Source organism: Macaca thibetana, chromosome 20 (genome assembly GCF_024542745.1).
Source record: "Macaca thibetana thibetana isolate TM-01 chromosome 20, ASM2454274v1, whole genome shotgun sequence".
In the NCBI taxonomy this organism is placed as follows: Eukaryota; Metazoa; Chordata; class Mammalia; order Primates; family Cercopithecidae; genus Macaca; species Macaca thibetana.
In genome coordinates, this window is record NC_065597.1 from 48,885,235 (window position 1) to 48,906,610 (window position 21,376).

The 21,376-nt window shown below is 53.7% G+C and overlaps 3 protein-coding genes across 3 annotated transcripts in view; 1 reads left to right on the top strand and 2 right to left on the bottom strand.

The window, feature by feature from the left end:
* ATP2A1 (ATPase sarcoplasmic/endoplasmic reticulum Ca2+ transporting 1) overlaps positions 1-456 on the top strand; it is a 30,382-nt gene extending 29,926 nt beyond the window's left edge. Inside the window, exon 23 of the mRNA XM_050773914.1 lies at positions 172-456. The gene's annotated coding sequence lies outside the window, so the exon portion shown is untranslated. The remainder of the gene's footprint in view (positions 1-171) is intronic.
* The window catches only part of TUFM (Tu translation elongation factor, mitochondrial), a 250,029-nt gene that overhangs the window by 64,751 nt on the left and 163,902 nt on the right, over positions 1-21,376 (bottom strand). The window lies entirely within an intron of this gene.
* RABEP2 (rabaptin, RAB GTPase binding effector protein 2) lies at positions 413-21,282 on the bottom strand. The gene is made up of 13 exons (XM_050774020.1): positions 21,157-21,282; positions 20,457-20,669; positions 16,347-16,504; positions 10,868-10,978; positions 10,432-10,782; positions 7,580-7,675; positions 7,383-7,481; positions 5,126-5,281; positions 2,096-2,273; positions 1,921-1,932; positions 1,758-1,813; positions 1,389-1,502; positions 413-1,035 (listed from the first exon to the last, which is right to left on the bottom strand). The coding sequence occupies exons 1-13, from the start codon at positions 21,215-21,217 to the stop codon at positions 934-936; spliced, it is 1,707 nt and encodes a 568-aa protein (XP_050629977.1). The 5' UTR covers positions 21,218-21,282; the 3' UTR covers positions 413-933.

Here is a 21,376-nt window from a genome sequence, read left to right on the forward strand (position 1 = left end):
GTGGGGCTGCAGTTGGGGGCGGGGTGTCTGGGGACGCAGGTGAGTAGAGGAGGAACTGGCGGGGTGGTAAGCTTCTGAGCCTCCAGGTAAGTATGTGCCTGGGAGATGCACCTGGGAGGGACCTCGCTGCCCTCCCGCCGCCTGCCTCATCTCTTCTCTTTCTCCTTCCAGATCCAGAAGATGAAAGAAGGAAGTGAACATCCTTTTGCCCTGTCCTCCCCACCCTGATAGTGACGCATCTTCAGGCACAGCTGTGGCACAGACCCCCGTCCTGTCCCCCACACCCCTGTCATGTGTCTGTTTATAAACATGACCCCTTCCCTTTCCTTCCCCCTCGGCCACCCACCTCCCTCTCAACCTTGTAAATCCCCTTTCCCAACCCCGAGGGGCTTGCAGGGACAAGGCGACCGACTGCGCTGAGCTGCTTATTTATTGAAAATAAATGACAGAAAAGTCTGGCCTTGCTTCTGTGCGCGCTTGGAGGCGTGGGTCGCCGCTGTGGACAAGCGTCTTAGTGTCATGCAGACCAGAAGGCAGCTGCCTGTCCCAGGGCCAGGGCCCACCTCACTGCCTCTGATAGGGACTCCCAGCCCCCATGGCTCAGCTGTGCCCTGGGCAGGGGACAGGCTGGGGGCAGGGGAGGGCTGGAGCCCAGGAGGCAGCACAGCAGCCAGAAAGTCGCAGGCCTGAGCCTGCACCTTTGGTTCCAGAGGGGCTTGGGCCCCTCACCCAGGTGTAATCCCTGAGAGCAGGAGGCCCAGCCACCCTGGGAGGAGGCGCTGGAGGGTAGGGCAGAGGTGGCCCCATCAGTCCCCTCAACCCCAGGCTCGGGGACGGTGGAGAAGCCACCCAAGACCCCAGAGCCAGGCCTCACGGTTCTGGAGTGGGGAAAGGCGTCTTTCCCAGGGCGGGGGTGGGGACACCCTGACCCCCTCAGGTGTCCTTGATGTCCCTGATGTCCGTGAGTGGCGCCTCATCCATGATGCTGCGCACCTGCTCCAGGGTCTCTGCCTGGCGGATCCGCTCCAGGCGCACCTGCGCGGTCAGACGAGGGGAGCAGAGGGCACTTGGTGGGAAAATGCAGCCTCTACCCCACCTGCTAGCCCCCAAGGGCAGGGCCTGCGACCAGTGGACCCAGTGGCCACCTCTGTGGGGCTGAGGCCACAAATGCCCTGAGCGTCCACCATGCCCTGTACTGAGGGCTTCAGGTGACTGACCAAGGTGCACATGAGAGTTTCAGGGTTTTTTGAGCAATAGCTCAGGACAGGACCATGCCAGCCCCAGGAGGAAGAAAGGACTCCCTTAACCAGGGGACTGTCCTTGCAAGACCCAGGAGAGGTCACCCGGAGTGGAGCCAGCCAGTCCGGCAGGGCTGGGACAGGCCGTACCTGGAGGGCCTGGGACAGTCGCACGAAGTCCCTCTGCACCTGCTCACTGGTCTCCAGCTCTGCCTGCAGCCGCAGCACCTTGGCCCTCTGTTCTGAGAGGTCTGGGAGCTGGGCCTGCGGGGACAGACACCACACTGAGCTCGGCCTGGCTTAGCCTGGGCCAGATGGGAGGGTGTGTGGCCCCAGCACGGGAGTTCCCAACACAGTAGCCCCTTCTACACCGCCCCTGACTCCAACCTCCTCTGTCTGGCTTGGCCAAGCCCAGCCGTTGCCCCAGGGCTTCCTCCCACCTGGCCTGAGGGAGACACAGAGGGCGGGAGGGGCAGGGGAGGGTCCCTCTCCTCCCAGTCCCCCTGCCCTTCCCCTCACCTTGCTCTCTTCCTGCTGCACCCGCTCCATCTCCGTCCTCAGGCTGCACAGGGAGGCTGAGAAGTCAGGGCAGGGCGAGACGTCAGGGCCACGCCTTCTCCCTTTCCCCACCTAGCCCAGCCAGCGTGGGCGATCCCCAAGATCACCTCCAGCACACACTCACCCTCCAGCACCTCTGTGGGAAGGAAAGAGAGAGAGGTCAAGGCCAGCGGTGCACCACCGCCTCTCCCCCACCGCCTCTCTCCCCTCCCCGCTGCTGCCAAGGAGCCCCGGTGGCTCCTTGCAGGGCCGACAGGGGCCCTGGGCCCGGGGTTGGGGGCTCGTGCCCCTCCCCTCACCTGTGTCCTCCCGCTGCACCCTCAGCTGCCCCTCCAGGCTGGCCCTGGCTGCCGTCTCCTCCTCCAGAGCCTCCCGCAGCGTCACAATCTCGATCCGCAGGCGCTCTGCCCCGTGTTCCTGGGCCTGCAGCCGGGCTCTCGCCTCCTGCCGCGTGCGGCGCAGCAGCTGCTGCAGCTCCTGGAAGGGAAGGAGTCGTCACGTGCTGGGCCGGGGCAGGAGGGCAGCAGGGCAGGGGCCACCAGCCAGACGGGGATTGTGGGGAGGAACGAGGAAGGAAGGAAGGATGGAAGTAAATGGCTAAAGCAGGGAAGAGCCCAAAATGCCCATCGTTTGGGTGGCGGATAGACGCGCTCCGGTCCAGCGGAGGAAGCTCAGGACATAGGATCACGCCCCACACCGTGGAGGGCGCTCAGGAAGAGTCCCAACCAGAAAGTTCAGCAGATTACCTACAGCAAGAGCCCCTTGCCGGGTGCGAAGGCTCACACCTGTAATCTCACTACTTTGGGAGGCCGAGGTGGGCGGATTACGTGAGGTCAGGAGTTCGAGACCAGCCTAACCAATTAGATGAAATCCCGTCTCTACTAAAAATACAAAAATTAGGCCGGTCGCGGTGGCTCACGCCTGTAATCCCAGCACTTTGGGAAGCCAAGGCCGGCGGATCACGAGGTCAGGAGTTTGAGACCAGCCTGGCCAATATGGTGAAACTCTATTTCTACTAAAAATACAGAAAATAGCCGGGCGTGGTGGTGTGCGCCTGTAGTCCCAGCTACTCGGGAGGCTGAGGCAGAAGAATCACTTGAATCCAGGAGGCGGAGGCTGCAGTGAGTTGAGATCATGCCACTGCACTCCAGCCTGGGCGACAGAACAAGACTCCATCTCAAACAGAAACAAAAACAAAAACAAACAACAACAACAACAAAAAAGCCAGCTGGTGGCCTGCGCCTGTAATCCCAGCTACTCAGGAGGCTGAGGCAGGAGAATCGCTTGAATCAAGGAGGTGGAGGTTACAGTGAGTCGAGCTGGCGCCACTAGACTCCAGCCTGGGCAACAGAGCGAGACTCTGTCTCTAAAAATAAAATAAAATAAGGCCGGGCACGGTGGCTCAAGCCTGTAATCCCAGCACTTTGGGAGGCCGAGACGGGCGGATCACGAGGTCAGGAGATCGAGACCATCCTGGCTAACACGGTGAAACCCCGTCTCTACTAAAAAATACAAAAAACTAGCGGGGCGAGGTGGCGGGCGCCTGTAGTCCCAGCTGCTCAGGAAGCTGAGGCAGGAGAATGGCGGGAACCCGGGAGGCGGAGCTTGCAGTGAGCTAAGATCCGGCCACTGCACTCCAGCCTGGGCGACAGAGCGAGACTCCGTCTCAAAATAAATAAATAAATAAATGAATAAAATAAAATAAACCCTTTCGTAAAACTCAAGAACAATGAAACTTAAGCACCACACTGTACATGTAATGAAAACACCAAAGAAGACCGCCAGGGCAAAGCAGAGTCAAGGAATGGGGAGGAGGTGCCCGGAAGCGGACGGATGTCAGGGTGGGGAGGGCACCTCAGGGATCTTTTTTATTGTTTTTTGTCTTTTGCTTTTTTTTTTTTTGAGACAGGGTCTCACTCTGTGGCTCAGGCTGGAGTGTAGTGACACGATCACAGCTCACTGTAGCCTCAACCTCCTAGGCTCAAGCGTTCCGCCTCAGACACTTGAGTTGCTGGGACAACAGGTGGAGGCCACCACACCCGGCTAATTTTTGTATTTTTTGTAGAGACAGGGTCTCAACTATGTTGCCCAGGCTGATCTTGAACTCCTGGGCTCAAGTGATCCTCCTGTCTCAGGCTCCTAAGTAGCTGGGACTATGGGCACAAGCCACCAAGCCCAGCTAGTATTTTTATTTTTTTATAGAGACAGGATCTTGCTTTGTTGCCCAGGTTGGTCTTGAACTCCTGGGCTCAAATGATCCTCCTGCCTCAGCCTCCCAAACTGCTGCGATCATAGGTGTGAGCCACTGTACCCAGCCACCAGGTGATCTATTTCTAATCAATTTATTAATAAGCCATATTATTATTTTGAGATGGAGCCTTGCTCTGTCGCCTAGGCTGGAGTGCAGTGGTGTGATCTTGGCTCACTGCAACTTCCACCTCCCAGGTTCAAGTGATTCTTCTGCCTTAGCGTCCCGAGTAGCTGGGATTATGGGCATGAGCCACCACGCCCAACTAATTTTTTTTTTTTTTTAAGACAGAGTTTCGCTTTTGTCGCCCAGGCTGGAGTGCAATGGCGTAATCTCAGCTCACCACAACCTCCGCCTTCTGGGTTCAATCGATTCTCTAGCCCCAGCCTCCCAAGTAGCTGGGATTACAGGTGCCCGCCACCACACCAGGCTAATTTTTGTATTTTTAGTAGAGATGGGGTTTCAACATGTTGGGCAGGCTGGTCTCTAACTCCTGACCTCAGGTGATCCACCCACCTTGGCCTCCCAAAGTGCTGGGATTACAGGCGTGAGCCACCGCACGCGGCTCCGACTAATTTTTTTTGTATTTTTAGTAGAGATGGGGTTTCACCATGTTGGCCAGGCTGGTCTCAAATTCCTGACCTCAAGTGATTCGCCCGCCTCAGCCTCCCAAAGTGCTAGGATTACAGGTGTGAGCCATCATGCCTGGCTAATAAGCCATATTATAAAGAAATTAAGTTGACAAAGGCCAGGCATAGATCCATGATGGCAGCTTGCTATGAACCAAAGATTATGACGAATTCAATCTTGTGGCTCACGTGTCACTTAAAAATAGCAAACCAACCAAATGACTGCTTCCTTCCTGCCAAGCATTCCGTTAACTCATTTTCTTTTGATGCCAGTGCTGGAAAGGGTGTATGGTTCCATTTCTCAGATGAGGAAACTGAGCCTTAGAGAAGGCAAATGAGTTGGCCAAGCAAATATACAGCACCCTGGCTGGTCCTGACCAATGCTCTGCTCTGCCTGGGGAGGAGGGGCCCTCACGGTGGCTCCAGGCTCTCAGTGCCCACACTCGGCTTACTGGCACAGAGCTGGGCAGTGATTCCTCCTCGCCCTGCTCCTGCTGCAGGCCCTGGGGGGCTGAGGATGGCAGCTGCTCGGCCCGGAGCCCTTGGTTTTCCTCATTCAACCGCTTTACCTCGTGGTGCAGGCACTTGTGGGTGGTGACCAGCTCCGCCTGTGGATGGACAGTTAGTACAAGGTAATGAAGAGGACAGGCGTCTCCAGGCCCTAGGAGGCCAAACCTCCTTGAACCCTCCTCCCAGGCTGACAGCAAGAGAGCCCATGCCCCTTCTGCTCCTGAGCAAGGAAGGATCACTTTTTGCTACCAAGCTCTTCAGACACCCCGTCCCTGCTAACACGCAGGTTACAGGCTGCTACCAGGGCCCAAGCTGGGTATTTTCTTTGGTCCATACACACACACACACACACACATATATATACATATTTATTTAAATATATATAAATTTAAATTTAAAAAACATATTTTTTGGCCGGGCGCCGTGGCTCAAGCCTGTAATCCCAGCACTTTGGGAGGCCGAGACGGGCGGATCACGAGGTCAGGAGATCGAGACCATCCTGGTTAACACAATGAAACCCCGTCTCCACTAAAAATACAAAAAAATTAGCCGGGCGTGGTGGCGGCGCCTGTAGTCCCAGCTACTTGGGAGGCTGAGGCAGGAGAATGGCGGGAACCCGGGAGGCGGAGCTTGCAGCGAGCGGAGATCGCGCCACTGCACTCCAGCCTGGGCGACAGAGCGAGACTCCGCCTCAAAAAAAAAAAAAAAAAAAAAAAAAACATATTTTTTTTGAGACAGAGTCTCCCTCTGTCACCCAGGCTGGAGTGCAATGGCGTGATCTCAGCTCACTGCAACCTCCGCCTCCCAGGTTCAAGCGATTCTCCTGCCTCAGCCTCCCAAGTAGCTGGAATTACAGGCGCCCACCATCATGCCTGGCTAATATTTGTACTTTTAGTCGAGACGGGGTTTCACCATGTTGGTCAGGCTGGTCTCAAACTCTTGACCTCAGATGATCCACCTGCCTCGGCCTCCCAAAGTGCTGGGGTTACAGGTGTGAGCCACTGTGCCTGGCCCATATATATTTCTTAAACCCTAAAGTAGTTGCCAACTCTAAAAATTGAGAGACAAGCCAGGTGTGGTGCTACACACCTATAATCCTGGCTACGGGGGAGGTCAAGGTGGGAGGGTCACTTGAGGCCAGGAGTTTGAGACCAGCCTGGGCAACATAGTGAGACCCCAACTCTACAAAAAAATTTATAAATTAGCTGGGCATGGTGGTGTAAGCCTGTAGTCCCAACTGTTCAGGAGGCTAAGGCTGCAGGATTGCTTGAGCCCAGCAAGTTGACGCTTCAGTGAGCTATGACTGAACCACTGTACTCAAGCCTGGGTGCTGAGCAACACACCATCTCTTAAAACAAAATAGCAGACAATACACAAATATTCGTATTTTTGGTTTCTCTTGAAAAATCAGAAAATCTGGCAGCAGTGAACCTGTGTTCTTAGGTGGCCACGGTCAGCAGAGCCCAGAGGCAGGAGCACCTTGCAGGAACCTCCGGTTCCAGGCTGCCTACTGCCCTCCTGCCCTACACCTGGCCCTGTTCAATCACGTATGTCTCCTCCCCAGTCTTGGTCAGCATCTGATTTGCTTTTTTTTTTTTTTTTTTTTCTTTGAGACAGAGTTTTGCTCTTTCACCCAGGCTGAAGTGCAATGGTGTGATCTTGGCTCACTACAACCTCTGTCCCCGGGTTCAAGCGATTCTCCTGCCTCAGTCTCCTGAGTAGCTGGGATTGCAGGTGCCCGCCACGATGCCTGGCTAATTTTTGTATTCTTAGTAGAGATGGGGTTTTGCTGTGTTGGCCAGGCTCGAACTCCTGACCTCAGGTGATCCAACTGCCTAGGCCTCGCAAAGTGCTAGGATTACAGGTACGAGTCACCTTGCCCAGCCAGATTTGCTTTTAATCCTCATGACTCTGCAAACTAGGCCCCATTATGTCAGTTTTATAGATGGTGAGACAGAGGCTGGGAGTCTGGGATTAGCTCAAGATCAAACAGCTCTGTGTGGCTGCAAAGGCCCTGTTCTGGCCACGGCACCAGCTGCCCCAAAACCCTCTTACCTACCTGGCACCAGTTCCGGGGTGCGGCCTGAGCAGCTGGAGACAGGACAGGTGCCTTGACTTCCCACGTGCCCCCTTCCACCACATGCAACTGATTCCTGCTGGACTCCTCACCCTCCTTCCCCGGGGCTCGCAGGTACTCACCATCTGCAGCTGTACCCGCTCCTGGGCCTGGCTCACAGTCCCCTGCAGGGTCTGCAGCAGCTGCTCTGAGTTCTGGACCTGGGCCAGGAGCACCTGCATCTGGGTTGGAGGGAGGGTGAAAGTGAGGGCAGGGGGATGTCAGGGGGCGGAAGGTAACCAGAGGCCTGGCTGGGGCTGCAGTGGCGGCAGGGACCCACCTGCTTGGCACAGTCCTCGTTGCTCCGTCTCAGGCCCTCTTGGAGCTCGTCCCGCTCGCGGCTGACGCTCTCCAGGTCCTTCTGCAGCTGTCGGCCCTGCCACAGACCCTGCCTTCAGCCTGCATCTCCTGGGAACTTAGGACCCCCTCACCACACTTCTCGTGGCCCACCTCTGCAGGGAAGTGCCCTCACCCACACAGTCCATCGAGTTACAGGCCCAGCCATCCATTCTCTTCCCTTCACTCCCCACCCATCAGCAGGCCCTGCCGGGTCCATCTCCAAAGTGGATTCCACAGTGCCAGGTGCAGTGGCTCATGCCTGTAATCCCAGCACTTTGGGAGGCTGAGGCGGGCGGATCATTTGAGGTAAGGAGTTTACCGGGCCAACATGGTGAAACTCCATCTCTACTAAAAATACAAAAAGTTAGCTGGGTGTGGTGGTGGGACACCTGTAATCTCAGCTACTTGGAAAGCTAAGGTAGGAGAATCACTTAAACCCAGAAGCAGAAGTTGCAGGGAGCCGAGGTCGCGCCACTGCACTCCAGCCTGGGTGACAGAGTGAAACTCTGTCTCAAAAAAAAAAAACAGGGCCGGGCACGGTGGCTCATATCTATAATCCCATCACTTTGGGAGGCCGAGGTGGGCGGATCATGAGATCAAGACCATCCTGGCTAACACAGTGAAATCCTGTCTCTACTAAAAATACAAAAAAATTAGCCAGGCATGGTGGCGGGCACCTGTAGTCCCAGCTACTCAGGAGGCTGAGGCAGGAGAATGGCGTGAACCCGGGAGGCAGAGCTTGCAGTAAGCCGAGATCGTGCCACTGCACTCCAGCCTGGGCGACAGAGCGAGACTCCATCTAAAAACAAAAAAGTGGATTCCACATCCACCCATTTCTTCCTGTCTCTGTGGCCATCCCCTGGTCCAAGGTATCACCTTCCCGTACACCACAGTCCCAGCCTCTCAGCTTCTCCTGTGGCCCCTACCCCAACACACGCCCAAGTAAGCTTTTTTTTTTTTTGAGATGGGGTCTCACTCTGTGACCCAGGCTGGAGTGCAGTGGTGCACGATCTCGGCTCACTGCAGCCTCGACCTCCTGGGCTCAAGCAAGCCTCTCACCTCAACCTCCCAGAGTAGCCTGGATCATAGGCATGTGCCACCGCACCCAGCTACTTTTTTGTATTTTTTTGTAGGACAGGGTTTCGTCATGTTGCCCGGGCTGATCTCAAACTCCTGGATTCCAGCATTCCGCCCACCTCAGCGTCCCAAAGTGCTGAGATTACACACGTGAGCCACTGCACCCGGTCCCAAGTGAACTTTTGAAAGCCTGGAGCTGGGAGGCTTCTCCCTTGCTTAAAATTAACCCTGCAGGTGCTTCCCACATCTCCTAAGATGCACAATGCACAACCGGCCCCCAAGGGCGGATTCATGTGGTCCTGCCTTTCTTTCTGATCTCTTCTCTCCTCCCCGGTGGCCTTCCTGTTCCTCAGACACACTGTGGTCTCTCCATCCTCGGGGCCTTTGAACTCACAGGTCCTTGTGCCCTGGTCTTTTTTTTTTTTTTTTTGCGACGGAGTTTCACTCTTGTTCTCTTGTTGCCCAGGCTGGAGTGCAATGGCGCGATCTCGGCTGATTGCAACTTCCGCCTCCTGGGTTCAAGTGATTCTCCCGCCTCAGCCTCCCAAGTAGCTGGGATTACAGGCATGCGCCACCACGCCTGTCTCCATGTTGGTCAGGCTGGTCTTGAACTCTCAACCTCAGGTGATCTGCCCGCCTCGGCCTCCCAAAGTGCTGGGATTACAAAAGTGAGCCACCATGCCCAGCCTGCCCTTTAAGAGCTCCTCCTTCCACCATCTGGGTCTCAGCTCCAGCCTAAACCCAGGTCAGTCTCCCTCACTGCCCGTCTCTATCCCATAACCCTGTTTAGTTTTTTTTTCTGGGCATCTCCCTGGTGACAATGTCTTCCCCATGTATCCATGTGCATTTTTGTTAAAAGCACCTTTACTGAGTTATAAGTTCTTTACCATATAATTTACCCATGTGAAATGTACAATTCATTTTTTGCATCACATTACTATTATTATTATTATTATATTTTGAGACAGAGTTTCACTCTTGTTGCCCAGGATGGAGTGCAATGGCAGGATCTCGGCTCCCTACAACCTCCGCCTCCCCAGTTCAAGCAATTCTCCTGCCTCAGCCTCACGAGTAGCTGGGATTACGGGCATGCACCACCACACCCAGCTAATTTTTATATTTTTAGTAGAGATGAGGTTTCACCATGTTGTCCAGGCTGGTCTCGAACTCCTGACCTCAGATGATCCACCCACCTCGGCCTCCCAAAGTGCTGGGATTACAGACATGAGCCACCACGCCTGGCCTTTTCTTTTCTTTCTTTCTTTTTTTTTTTTTGAGACAGGTTCCCACTCTGTGACCCAGGATGGAGTGCGGTGGCATGGTCTTGGTTCACTGCAGCCTCAATCTCCTGGGCTCAAGCGATCCTCCTGCCTCAGCCTCCCAAGTAGCTGGGACTACAGGTGCACACTTGGCATTTTTTTTTTTTTTTAATTTTTGTAAAAAGACAGGGTCTCACTATGTTGCCCAGACTGGCCTTGAACTCCTAGCCACAAACAATCTTCCCACTCAGCTTCCGAGTGGCTGGGATGGCAGGTGTGAGCCACCGCACCTGGCCCCTGTGCATGTTTACATCTGCCTGCCTTCACTAGGAGGGGGGCCTCTCTTCTCCCTGTGGAAGCTCCGGCTCTAGCTCTGGGTCTGAACACAAGTGGTGCAGGGGAAGCGTCCAGCAGAGAGGGGGATGGCGCACCCCGCCACCCTGCCCACAACACTCACCTCCATCTGCAGCTGCTCCCACTGGGTGTCTGGGACAAGCTGGTAGCCAGGAGGGGGCAGGTAGATGCCCTCGGGAACCAGGGTGCCCGTAGACACCAGCGAGGCCGTCTCTTCCTGTTCAGGGCTCAGGCCCTGGCGGCTGCGGGGCAGGGAGGAGCTGCTGCCGACCCCACCGCCAAGAGAGAAGGAGGAGATGGAGGCGCTGTCATCGCAGTTGTGAGCGAAGGCCTCAGCTGCCGGACCCCCATCTCCGCTCAGCTCCTCCAGAGGCTCCAGCGGGGGCGATGGGTCCCGGGACAGGGGCAGCAACTCCGTGGAGTCGTGCAGGGAAGGGGCATGCCGGGGACGTCTCTAGGGAAGGGGGCAGGGAAGAGGCTGGGGGGCCAGGGTCCTCTGGCACCCCTCCTTCCCCAGCGCCCCCTGGCCGCGCCCTCACCTGGATCTCCTGTATCAGCTCCTCGGCCCTCAGCAGCTTCGCCTTCAGCTCCTCGATCTCCTTCTCCATGGGCAGAACAATCTCCCGCAGCTTCTCCGAGTCCTCGTGGGCCTGGAGGGAGTGGCGTTTGGCAGCAGTAGTTCCCCCCCTCCTGAGTGCTGAAGCCCCAGGTCTGTTCAGAGCTTCCTCTGCAAGCACATCAGCTCTCCTAATCCTCCCTAGAAGGTGCTGTCTACCCTCATTCCAGAGATAAGAACACAGAGGCTCTAGAAGCTTCCACGACTTGCCCCAGGGCATAAGGGCAAGGATGAAGGTCATGACTTCTTCCTGTGGCCCTGTCACTCACCATATCTTCCTTCCCCAATATCCATTTTTTCCTTTTGTCATAGAACTTTACCTTTTTTTTTTTTTTTTGAGATGGAGTCTTGCTCTATCACCCAGGCTGGGCTGCAGTGGCACGATCTCGGCTCCCTGCTACCTCCACCTCCTGGGTTCAAGCCATTCTCCTGCCTCAGCCTCCCCAGTAGCTGGGATTACAGGCACGCATCACCATGCCCAGCTAATTTTTGTATTTTTAGTAGAGACGTGGTTTCACCATGTTGGCCAGGCTGGTATCGAACTCCTGACCTCGTGATCTGCCAGCCTCGGCCTCCCAAAGTGCTGGGATTACAGGCTTGAGCCACCGCATCCGGCTTTTTAAAAAAATTTTTTTAAAGAGATGAGCTCTCTTTCCGTTCCCCAGGCTGGAGTGCAGTGGTGCAATCGCGTCCCACTGTAGCCCTCCATCTCCAGGACTCAAGCCATCCTCCTGCCTCAGCCTCCTGAGTAGCTGGGACCACAGGCATGTGCACCAATGGGCTAATTTTTATATTTTTTGTGGAGACAGGATATTGCTATGTTGTCCAGACTGGTTTTGAATTCCTGGACTCAAGTGATCCTCGCACCTCAGCCTCCCAAGGTTGGGCATTACCAGTGTAATTCCCAGCATCTGGGTTGGGATTACACCAATGCCCAGCGCACCTCACATTGTTAGTTGGGCATGTAGTCTAAATCCTAGAATACCATCCACATTTACCTGCTTCCTTGCAACTAAACAAATCATCTGGCTAAGTTCCAGCTACTGAGATAGAAACAGATGAGCCAAGGGGACCTTCCAGGACAACTCTTTATTTTATATGTATTATTATTACATTTTTTTTAAGATGGAGTCTCACTTTGTTGCCCAGGCTAAAGAGGACTGGCATGATCTTGGCTCATTGCAACCTCTGCCTTCCAGGTTCAAGCAATTCTCTTGCCTCAGCCTCATGAGTAGCTGGGATTACAGGCACCCCGCCACTACGCTCGGCTAATTTTTGTATTTTTAGTAGAGATGGGGTTTCACCATTTTGGCCAGGCTGGTCTCAAACTCCTGAGACCACCCACCTCGGCCTCCCAAAGTGCTGGGATTACAGGTGTGAGCCACCGTGCCTGGCCCAGGACAACTTTTATTTATTTTGATAAGAAGTTTCATTCTTAGGCTGAGGCGGGTGGATCACAAGGTCAGGAGATCGAGACCACGGTGAAACCCCATCTCTACTAAAAATACAAAAAATTAGCCAGGCGCTGTGGTGGGCGCCTGTAGTCCCAGCTACTCAGGAGGCTGAGGCAGGAGAATGGCGTGAACCCGGGAGGCAGAGCTTGCAGTGAGCCGAGATCACGCCACTGCACTCCAGCCTGGGGGACAGAGCGAGACTCCGTCTCAAAAAAAAAAAAAAAGGAGTTTCACTCTTGTTGCCTAAGCTGGAGTGCAATGGCACTATCTCCTCTCACTGCTACCTCTGCCTCCCAGGTTCAAGCAATTCTCCTGCCTCAGCCTCCCAAGTAGCTAGAATTACAGGTGCATGCCACCACGCCCAGCTAATATTTTTGTATTTTTAGTAGAAGGGGGTTTAACCATGTTGGCCAGGCTGGTCTCGAACTCCTGAGACCACCCACCCTCAGCCTCAAATGATCTGCTCGCCTCAGCCTCCCAAAGTGCTAGGATTACAGGTGTGAGCCACCGTGCCTGGCCTAGGACAACTCTTTAAAGGAAGAGGGTGTGCCTTTCTTTATTCCTCCTTCTCCTCCTTTTTGCTGGCTGGAATGTGGACATGATGGCTGGCACTCAAGCAGTCATCTTGGACCATGAGGCAATATATTACCTATGGCAAAACAGCAATATAGATGGAGCCTGCTTGACAACTTGTCGAGCTGCCTTACCAGTCCTGAAATGTCTACCTCTGGACTTGAAGGAAAAAACAAATTTCTGAGCCAGGTGCAATGGCTCACGCCTGTAATCCCAGCACTTTGGGAGGCCAAGGCGGATGGATCACCGTCAGGAGTTTGAAACCAGCCTGGCCAACATGGCAAAACCCTGTGTGTACTAAAAATACAAAATTAGCCAGGCGTGGCAGTGGGCATCTGTAATCCCAGCTACTCAGGGAGACTGAGGCACGAGAATAGCTTGAACACGGGAGGTGGAGGTTGCAGTGAGCCGAGATCGCACCACAGAACTCCAGCCTGGGTGACAGAGTGAGACTCCGTCTCTGAAAAAAAAAAAAAATTTCTGGCCAAGTGCAGTGGCTCACGCCTGTAATCCCAGCACTTTGGGAGGCCAATCACAAGGCGGATCACAAGGTCAGGAGTTTGACACCAGCCTGGCCAACATGGTGAAACCCCGTCTCTACTAAAAATACAAAAATTAGCTGGGTGTGGTGGTGCACGCCTGTAATCCCAGCTACTTGGGAGGCTGAGGCAGGAGAACTGCTTGAACCGGGACCTGGAATGCGGAGGTTTCAATGAGCTGAGATGGTGCCACTGCACTACAGCCTGGCGGCAGAGCAAGACTCTGTCTCAAAAAAAAAAAAAAAAAAAAAAAAAAAAAAAGATGTCGCATTTAAGCCACTGTTAATTTGGGTTTTCAATCACATGCAGGCAAATTTCATCCTAATCAATTTGTTCTCCCACACTCCCAACACCACCATAGAGCTGACCATATTTTCCCATCTCTTTTCAAGCTTAGGATCCTGCTGACGTTGAGCAGCCAACAGCCTCTACACATCTCCACTTGTATGTCCCACAGGCTCCTCTAACCATAGACATCCAAAACAAACCACTCAGGGATGCTGTTCTTCCGGCCACAAGCACTCAGTCAGCGAGAACGGCCCTGCTGGCCACAAGCTGTTCAAGGCAGAAATCTGCCAGTCATCCCTGTCCCCGTCACTCCCCACTTCTAGTTCATGCCCTTTCCACTTCTTGAATCACTTGAAATCTTCTCAAGCAAGCTCAGTTTAATCCTCCAAATCTCTTTTTCTTTTTTGAGATGGAATCTTGCTCTGCTGCCCAGGCTGGAGTGCAGTGGTGCGATCTCGGCTCACTGCAACTTCTGCCTACTGGGTTCAAGAGATTCTCCTGCCTCAGTCTCCCGAGTAGCTGGGATTACAGGCGCCCGACACCATGCCTGGCTAATTGTTGTACTTTTTTAGTAGAAACAGGGTTTCCCCATGTTGGCCAGGCTGGTCTCAAACTCCCGACCTCAGGTGATCTGCCCACCTCAACCTCCCAAAGGGCTAGGATTACAGGCATGGGCCACCATGCCCAGCCCTGATGCTCCCTTCACTGTGTTGGGCGGCTTTCATTGAGCGGGGCCCTGTCCTTTACCAACCTGCTGAGGTGCTCCCTGAGGAACACTCCGGATGCACGGGGCAGCCCGGATGCTGGAAAGATGTGGCTTGAAGGTCTTTGTTTCATGGGCTCCTGTCTTCATCTTTGTCTTTCTAACTAGGTAATTGACACCATCCCTGAGCCTCAGTTTCCTTATGCATGAAATAAGAATATTAATTGAAGTATCTATCTCACAGGTCTGCTGTAGGATCAAATGAAGTAACAATGCAAATTTGCTTTGAAAGATGAAGCATGTGATAATAAATATGTGCTTCCTATAATTGTTAATAACAGCAATAATAAAGGAGGTGACATATCATAGAGATTAAGAACACTTTCGAACCAGCCTGGGCGTGGTGGTTCACGCCTGCAATCCCAGCACTTTGGGAGGCAGAGGCGGGCCGATCACTGGAGGTCAGGAGTTCGAGACCAGCCTGGCCAACACGGCGAAACCCCGCCCCTACTAAAAATACAAAAAAATTAGCCGGGCATGGTGGCAGGTGCCTGTAATTCTAGCTATTCAGGAGGCTGAGGCAGGAGAATCAGTTGAACCCAGGAGGCAGAGGTGGCAGTGAGTCGAGATCACGCGACTATACTCCAGCCTGGGTGACAGAGCAAGACTCTCTCAATAATAAATAAATCAGTAAATAAAACCAGCCTGCCTAGACTTTTTTTTTTTAAGAGACAGGGTCTTACTCTGTCACCCAAGCTGGAGTGCAGTGATGTGATCATAGCTCACTGCAGGCTTGATTTCTGGCTCAAGTGATCCTCCCATGTCAGCCTCTTGAGTAGCTGGGACTACACGTGTGCACCACCATGCCCAGCTAATTTAACAAAAAAATTTTTTACAGATGGGATCTTGCTATGGTGCCCAGGCTGGAGTGCAGTAGTAAGATCATAGCTCACTGCGGCTTCAAGCTCCTGGCCTCAAGTGATCCTCCTGCCTTGCCTTTCCAAAGTGCTGGGATTATAAGCATGAGTCAGGCTTCTGCTTAGATTTTAAAATCTCAACTCCATTCCCTTTTATGTGCATAAACAGGAGAAGTACTGAATTTCCCTGAGCCTTACTGTACTCATCTGATAAATGGATCTAATAGACCTCCCTTACACGGAATGGACTGGGGAGGCTAACTCTGTCAAGCACTAAGCACAGTGCCTAAAGCATCAGAGGTATCTTTTTTTTTTTTTAAGACGAAGTCTCGCTCTGTTGCCCAGGTTGGAGTACAGTGGCACAATCTTAGCTCACAGCAGCCTCTGCCTCCTGGGTTCAAGTGATCCTCCTGCCTCAACCTCCTGAGTAGCTGGGATTATAGGTGTGCGCTACAGGCTGATTTTTGTATTTTGAGTAGAGACAGGGCTTCACCATGTTGACCAGGCTGGTCTCGAACTCCTGACCTCAAGTGATCCACCTGCCTTGGCCTCCCTAAGTGTTGGGATTACAGGTGTGAGTCACTGCACCAAGCCAGGAGGTAGCAATGTATCACCAAGCGGTAATGTCCGCCAGGAACAGTCAATATTTAATAACAGTAAGAAATTTTTTTGTTACCCTTAAGTGTAAGTTTCCTTTCCTCTACATAACTTAATTTTGGAGCTAAGCGAACTTGGTCACCCACTAATAAGGGGCAAGCCAGGACCCTATGGAGCACAGAGCCAAGCTCTCAACAACACCTGGTAACTTGGTGCTATTCCTAGAATCACTGCTGGGTGCCCTGCACCCCATGACCGGGCAATGGGACATCCACAGTCCTTAACATCCTTCCAAATCCCAGGGCAGTGGGGAAACCATCCCAACCCCAACCTTTTCCATCTGCTTCTCCAGGGAGTCCAGGGGGTGGGCCCGGGACAGCAGCTGCTTCAGGCGGCCCAGTTCCCGCTCCTTCTCCTCACAGTGCTGCTGCTGCTGCTGTCGCTCCTGCTTCAGGGCGGTGATCTGGGCTTCATAGCTACTGATGGAGTCTGGTGGGGGAGAGGGAGGGTCAATGAGCCGGTCCTGCCTGTGGGCGAGCAGGGGACCTTGATGCACTGACTCTTTCTGTGAGACAATCTACCATAGCGGTTGCCATGGCAGGCTTTGCAGAAATTGACCTGGGCAATCACTCAGCCTCTCTGTGCATCAGTGTCCTTACGTGCAAAATGGGGAAACTACTGATCATCCTTCTGGTGGCTACAGATTAAATGAGATGACATATCTAAGATAGTGTACAAAAAAATAAAAAATAAAAATAGATGAGATGACACAGGCAAGGTGTCCAGCCCTTTCTCAGGCACACAGAAGATGTGACACTGTTCCTATTAATATATACCAGGAACAGTCAATATTTAAGAACAGTAAGAATTTTTTTTTATTATTATCATTATTATTTTGAGACAGAGTCTCACTGTCACCCAGGCTGGAGTGCAGTGGTTCAATCCTGGCTCGCTGCAACCTCCGTCTCCCGGGTTCAAGCGATTCTTTTGCCTCAGCCTCCCATGTAGCTGGGATTACAGGTGCCCACCACCACGCCCAGCTAATTTTTCTATTTTAGTAGAGGTGGGGTTTTGCCATGTTGGCCAAGCTGCTCTTGAACTCCTGACCTCAAGCGGTCCACCTGTCTTGGCCTCCCAAACTGCTGGGATTATAGGTGTGAGCCACTGCTCCCAGCCTCATTTTTTTTAATTTTTGAGAAAGGATCTCACTGTGTTGCCCAGGCTGAAGTGTAGCGTCGCAATCATGACTCACTGCAACCTCAGCCTCCTGGGCTCAAGCAATCCTCCCACCTCAGTGTCCCGAGTAGCTGGGACTACAGGCACATCCTAGCACGCTTGGCTAAGTTTTGCATTTTTTGTAGAGACGGGGTCTCACCATGTTGCCCAGGCTGGTCTGGAACTCCTGAGCTCAAGCAATCCTCCCGTCTCAGCCTCCCAAAGTGCTGGGATTACAGGCATGAGCCACCACACCCGGTCAGGTGTGGCATGGCTGCGGCATGGTGAGGTATGCTGGAGGTGTTGGAACAGCAAAGGCACCCAAGGAGACACTGGAAAGGAGGCAGTAGGAAGCTCCCAGGGCCTTGCATGTGACGCCAAGAGGTTTGGAACTTATCCTACAGGTCAGCAGGAGATGGAGGTGATGTTGGATAGATTATATACTTTTTTGTTGTTGTTGTTAGGGAGTCAGGGCCTGGCGCCGTGGCTCACACCTGTAATCCCGGCACTTTGGGAGGCCGAGGTGGGCAGATCACCTGAGGTCAGGAGTTCGAGACCAGCCTGGCCAACATGGTGAAACCCTGTCTCTACTAACACAAAATTTAACCAGGTGTGGTGGTGGGCACCTGTAATCCCAGCTACTTGGGAGGCTGAGGCAGGAGAACTGTTTGAACCCAGGAGGCGGAGGTTGCAGTGAGCCGAGATTGTGCCACTGCACTTCAGCCTGGGTGACAGAGCAGGACTCTGTCTCAAAAAAAGAAAACAAAAAAAAAGAGAGTCAGGGTATCCCTCTGTCACCTAGGCTAGAGTGCAGTGGCGAAATCATAGTTCACTGCAGCCTTAAACTCTTGGGCTCAAGTGAACCTCCCACCTCACCCTCCCAAGTAGCAGGGATCACAGGCACTTGCCACCATACCCAGCTAAGGGTCTCATTTTGGTGCCCAGGCTGGTTTCAAACTCCTGACCTCAACTGATCCTCTTACCTGAGTAACATGGACTTGTTTTATTTTTGGTAGAACCTGGTCATTTTTTGTTTGTATAGGGATTGACCTATTACTGTGCACTAACAGTAGAAGTAAAGGTTCAGCTGGGCCGGGTGTGGTGGCTCACACCTGTAATCCCAGCACCTTGGGAGGCCAAGGCAGGTGGATCACAAGGTCAGGAGATCGAGACCATCCTGGCTAACACAGTGAAACCCCATCTCTACTGAAAATACAAAAAATGGGGCCGGGCGTGGTGGCCCACGCCTGTAATCCCAGCACTTTGGGAGGCCAAGGCAGGTGGATCACGAGGTCAGGAGATTGAGACCATCCTGGCTAACACGGTAAAACCCCGTCTCTGCTAAAAATAAAATTAAAATAAAATTAGCCGGGTGTGGTGGCAGGCACCTGTAGTCCCAGCTAGCTGGGAGGCTGAGGCAGGAGAATGGCGTGAACCTGGGAGGCGGAGCTTGCAGTGAGCCGAGGTCGTGCCACTGCACTCCAGCCTGCGTGACAGAGTGAGACTCCATCTCAAAAAAACAAACAAAAAAACACAAAAAAAAAAAAAACAAACAAAACAAAAAAATACCCAAAAAATTAGCCGGGCGTGGTGGCACACACCTGTAGTCCCAGCTACTTGGGAGGCTGAGGCAGGAGAATCCCTTGAACCCAGGAGGCGGAAGTTGCAGTGAGCTGAGATCGCACCACTGCACTCCAGCCTGGGTAACAGAGTGAGACTCCATCTTAAAAAAAAAAAAAAAAAAAAAAAAAAGGTTCAGCTGTTAGGCTGCTTGGCTGTTTTCCAGCTGTATGACTTTGGGCAAGTTATTTAACCTCTCCCGGCCTCAGAGCTTCCTCTGTAAAATGGAGATGGATAATAGTTCCTGCCTCACAGAGTTTGTTATGAAGATTAGTTACTCATAAAGCATTTAGCTCAGTGCCTGGCACACAGTGAGTGCTCAAAACATGCTACCTGGCCAGGCGTGGTGGCTCACACCTGTAATCCCAGCACTTTGGGAGGCCAAGGCCGGCAGATCATTTGAGCTCAGGAGTTCAAGGCCAGTCTGGGTAACATAGTGAGACCCTGTTTCCACAAAAAGTACAAAAAATTAGCCAGGCATGGTGGCATGCACCTGTAGTCCTGGCTACTTGGGAAGCTGAGGTAGAAGGATCTACTTGAGCCCAGGAGGTGGAGGTTGCAGTGAGCTGAGATCACACCAGCGTGGTGTGACACACTCCAGCCTGGGCGACAGAGTGAAACTCTTATTGACTCAAGAAAAAAAAAAAAAAGCTAGCTATTGTTATTATTTAGGACACACCTGGTTTTTCCCATATAGTAGAGATAACAAGTTTCCCTTAATAAATGTATATAAAATTTTAAAATGTGGATCTATTTAAAGAACAAATACTAAGTAAATAGCAGAGTAAGTTGTACAAGGATGTATCTACATTGCACAGGCACGTGGATCCTGAAATGTGGGAAATACAGCCCCAGAGAAGTCTCCAGGAGCGGCTGTTAGAAAGGGAAATCGCATGGTGGGAAGGGAATTTTAGGAAGTTTACTCTGGAAGCCAATGTCAAGGCCAGACTATAGAGGGAGATCCGTGAGAAGGTTGGGACAAAAGTCCAGGAGAGAGTTGACAAGAGCCCCACCACAGCAGGGGCAGAGCAGCGGGGCAGCTCTGACATCTGTTTCAGAGGCTCTGGCTTCTGCTAGAGGAAGAAGAGTAGAAAACAGGATGAGCAGCTGGGGCTTCTGGAGCCAGAGGAGCAAGTACAGAGAACATGGGGTGGAGGCAGGGAAGCTGGTGCATGGCGTGGGGTGGAGGAGGGAGTGTCTGGGGAAGGCTAGAGAGCAGAGCATTAGACTCACAGAGACTGGGCCAGGGCTGATTCTATTTCCCAGAAGTCCAGACTAAAATGAGGTTGGTCTGGGGAACTGAGAAGTTTCTCACCCATCTTCAGGGTTGATCAATCATCAGTGAGGGACAAGAAATGACATGGGCAAGGCAACAGATAGAAGCTGGGAGCTAAACTTAGCTGTAACTGACAGAGCTGCTGCTATCACATGGAGTGCCTCTATGCAAATTTTAAAAGGGCGGCCCTTCCTCCGGCCATAGGCATGCCCTGAGCTAGGCAGCCCTGCTAACTTATCCCACAGCTTATCTGTGCCCCCGCATCCTTTTCTCGTCATGCACTCCCCAGTATGGGGCTGATGGGGAGTCTAGGTGATTCCCCCGTCTCACCTTTCAGGATGGCCTGCAGCGAGGCCACCTCCTCTTGGCACTGCCGCTGCACCGCAGCCACAGCCTCGGCCTTCGTGCTCTCGCTCACCTCTGCCACAGCCTTCATGGTTTCCATTTCTGCCAGGGCGCCTGCCAGCTCAGCCCGAAGCCGGCTGAGCTCACCTGACTCGGCCTCACCATTTGCCCCTTCCTGGGGCTGGGGGTCCTCCAGTGCTGTGGGGGACAGGGATAAGCTTCTCTTCCCATCTCTTAACACCCCAGGCCACCTACCGGCTAAGCAAGTCCTGCAACCTAGTAATGTTGCCTTCACCCGGGACCGCCTTCACCTGGGCCCGCCCCGCTCACCTGGCACCGCCCCTGCCCCGCCCCCTTTCCACTGGCTCTGCCGGGTGCTGCCTACACTCCATCTCTTCGCGGTGGCCAGTTTCACTCAATCCTCTCCTCAGTCCAACCCGGCCCCGCCCTCCCAATGGCCGCGCCCCTTCCTCACCGGGCCCCACCTCGCACCTGTCACTGGCTCTACCCCTTGAATGGCCGGGCCACGCCCCCTTTCGCCGAGAGCCCTAGGCCCCGCCCCCTTTTCCGACGGCGTGGCCCCGCCCCTTCCATCACCCCTCTCCACCCCCCATCCGCAGGTGGCTAGCTCGGCCCCGCCCCCAGTTTCACCGCCCTCTGCGTGCACGGACGCCCCCTCACGTACCAGCCCCCGGCCGCCGCCGCCGCTTGTCGTTGTCCGCGGCCACCGGCGCAGCTGCCGCCATTGCCTCAGAGCAAACGGCGGATTCCCGCACTCCCTGGTGACGGAGCGCACCGCTTCCGGGTCCTCTCGGCTGTTTCCGGATCCGCTCGGCTGTTTCCGGATCGGCCCCGGGCTGGAGGCCCCGGACGGAGGATGGGGGTATTGCCGAGCCTCGGCCGGA

What these genes read in the sequence shown, in the direction of transcription:
- RABEP2 (XM_050774020.1), bottom strand. Translation starts at nt 21,217, where the DNA reads ATGGCGGCAGCTGCGCCGGTGGCCGCGGACAACGACAAGCGGCGGCGG. An exon ending in GCGGCGGCGGCCGGGGGCTG is followed by an intron (nt 20,670 to 21,156) that starts GTACGTGAGGGG and finishes TGTCCCCCACAG; the next exon opens with CACTGGAGGACCCCCAGCCC. An exon ending in GCTGCAGGCCATCCTGAAAG is followed by an intron (nt 16,505 to 20,456) that starts GTGAGACGGGGG and finishes CTCCCCCACCAG; the next exon opens with ACTCCATCAGTAGCTATGAA.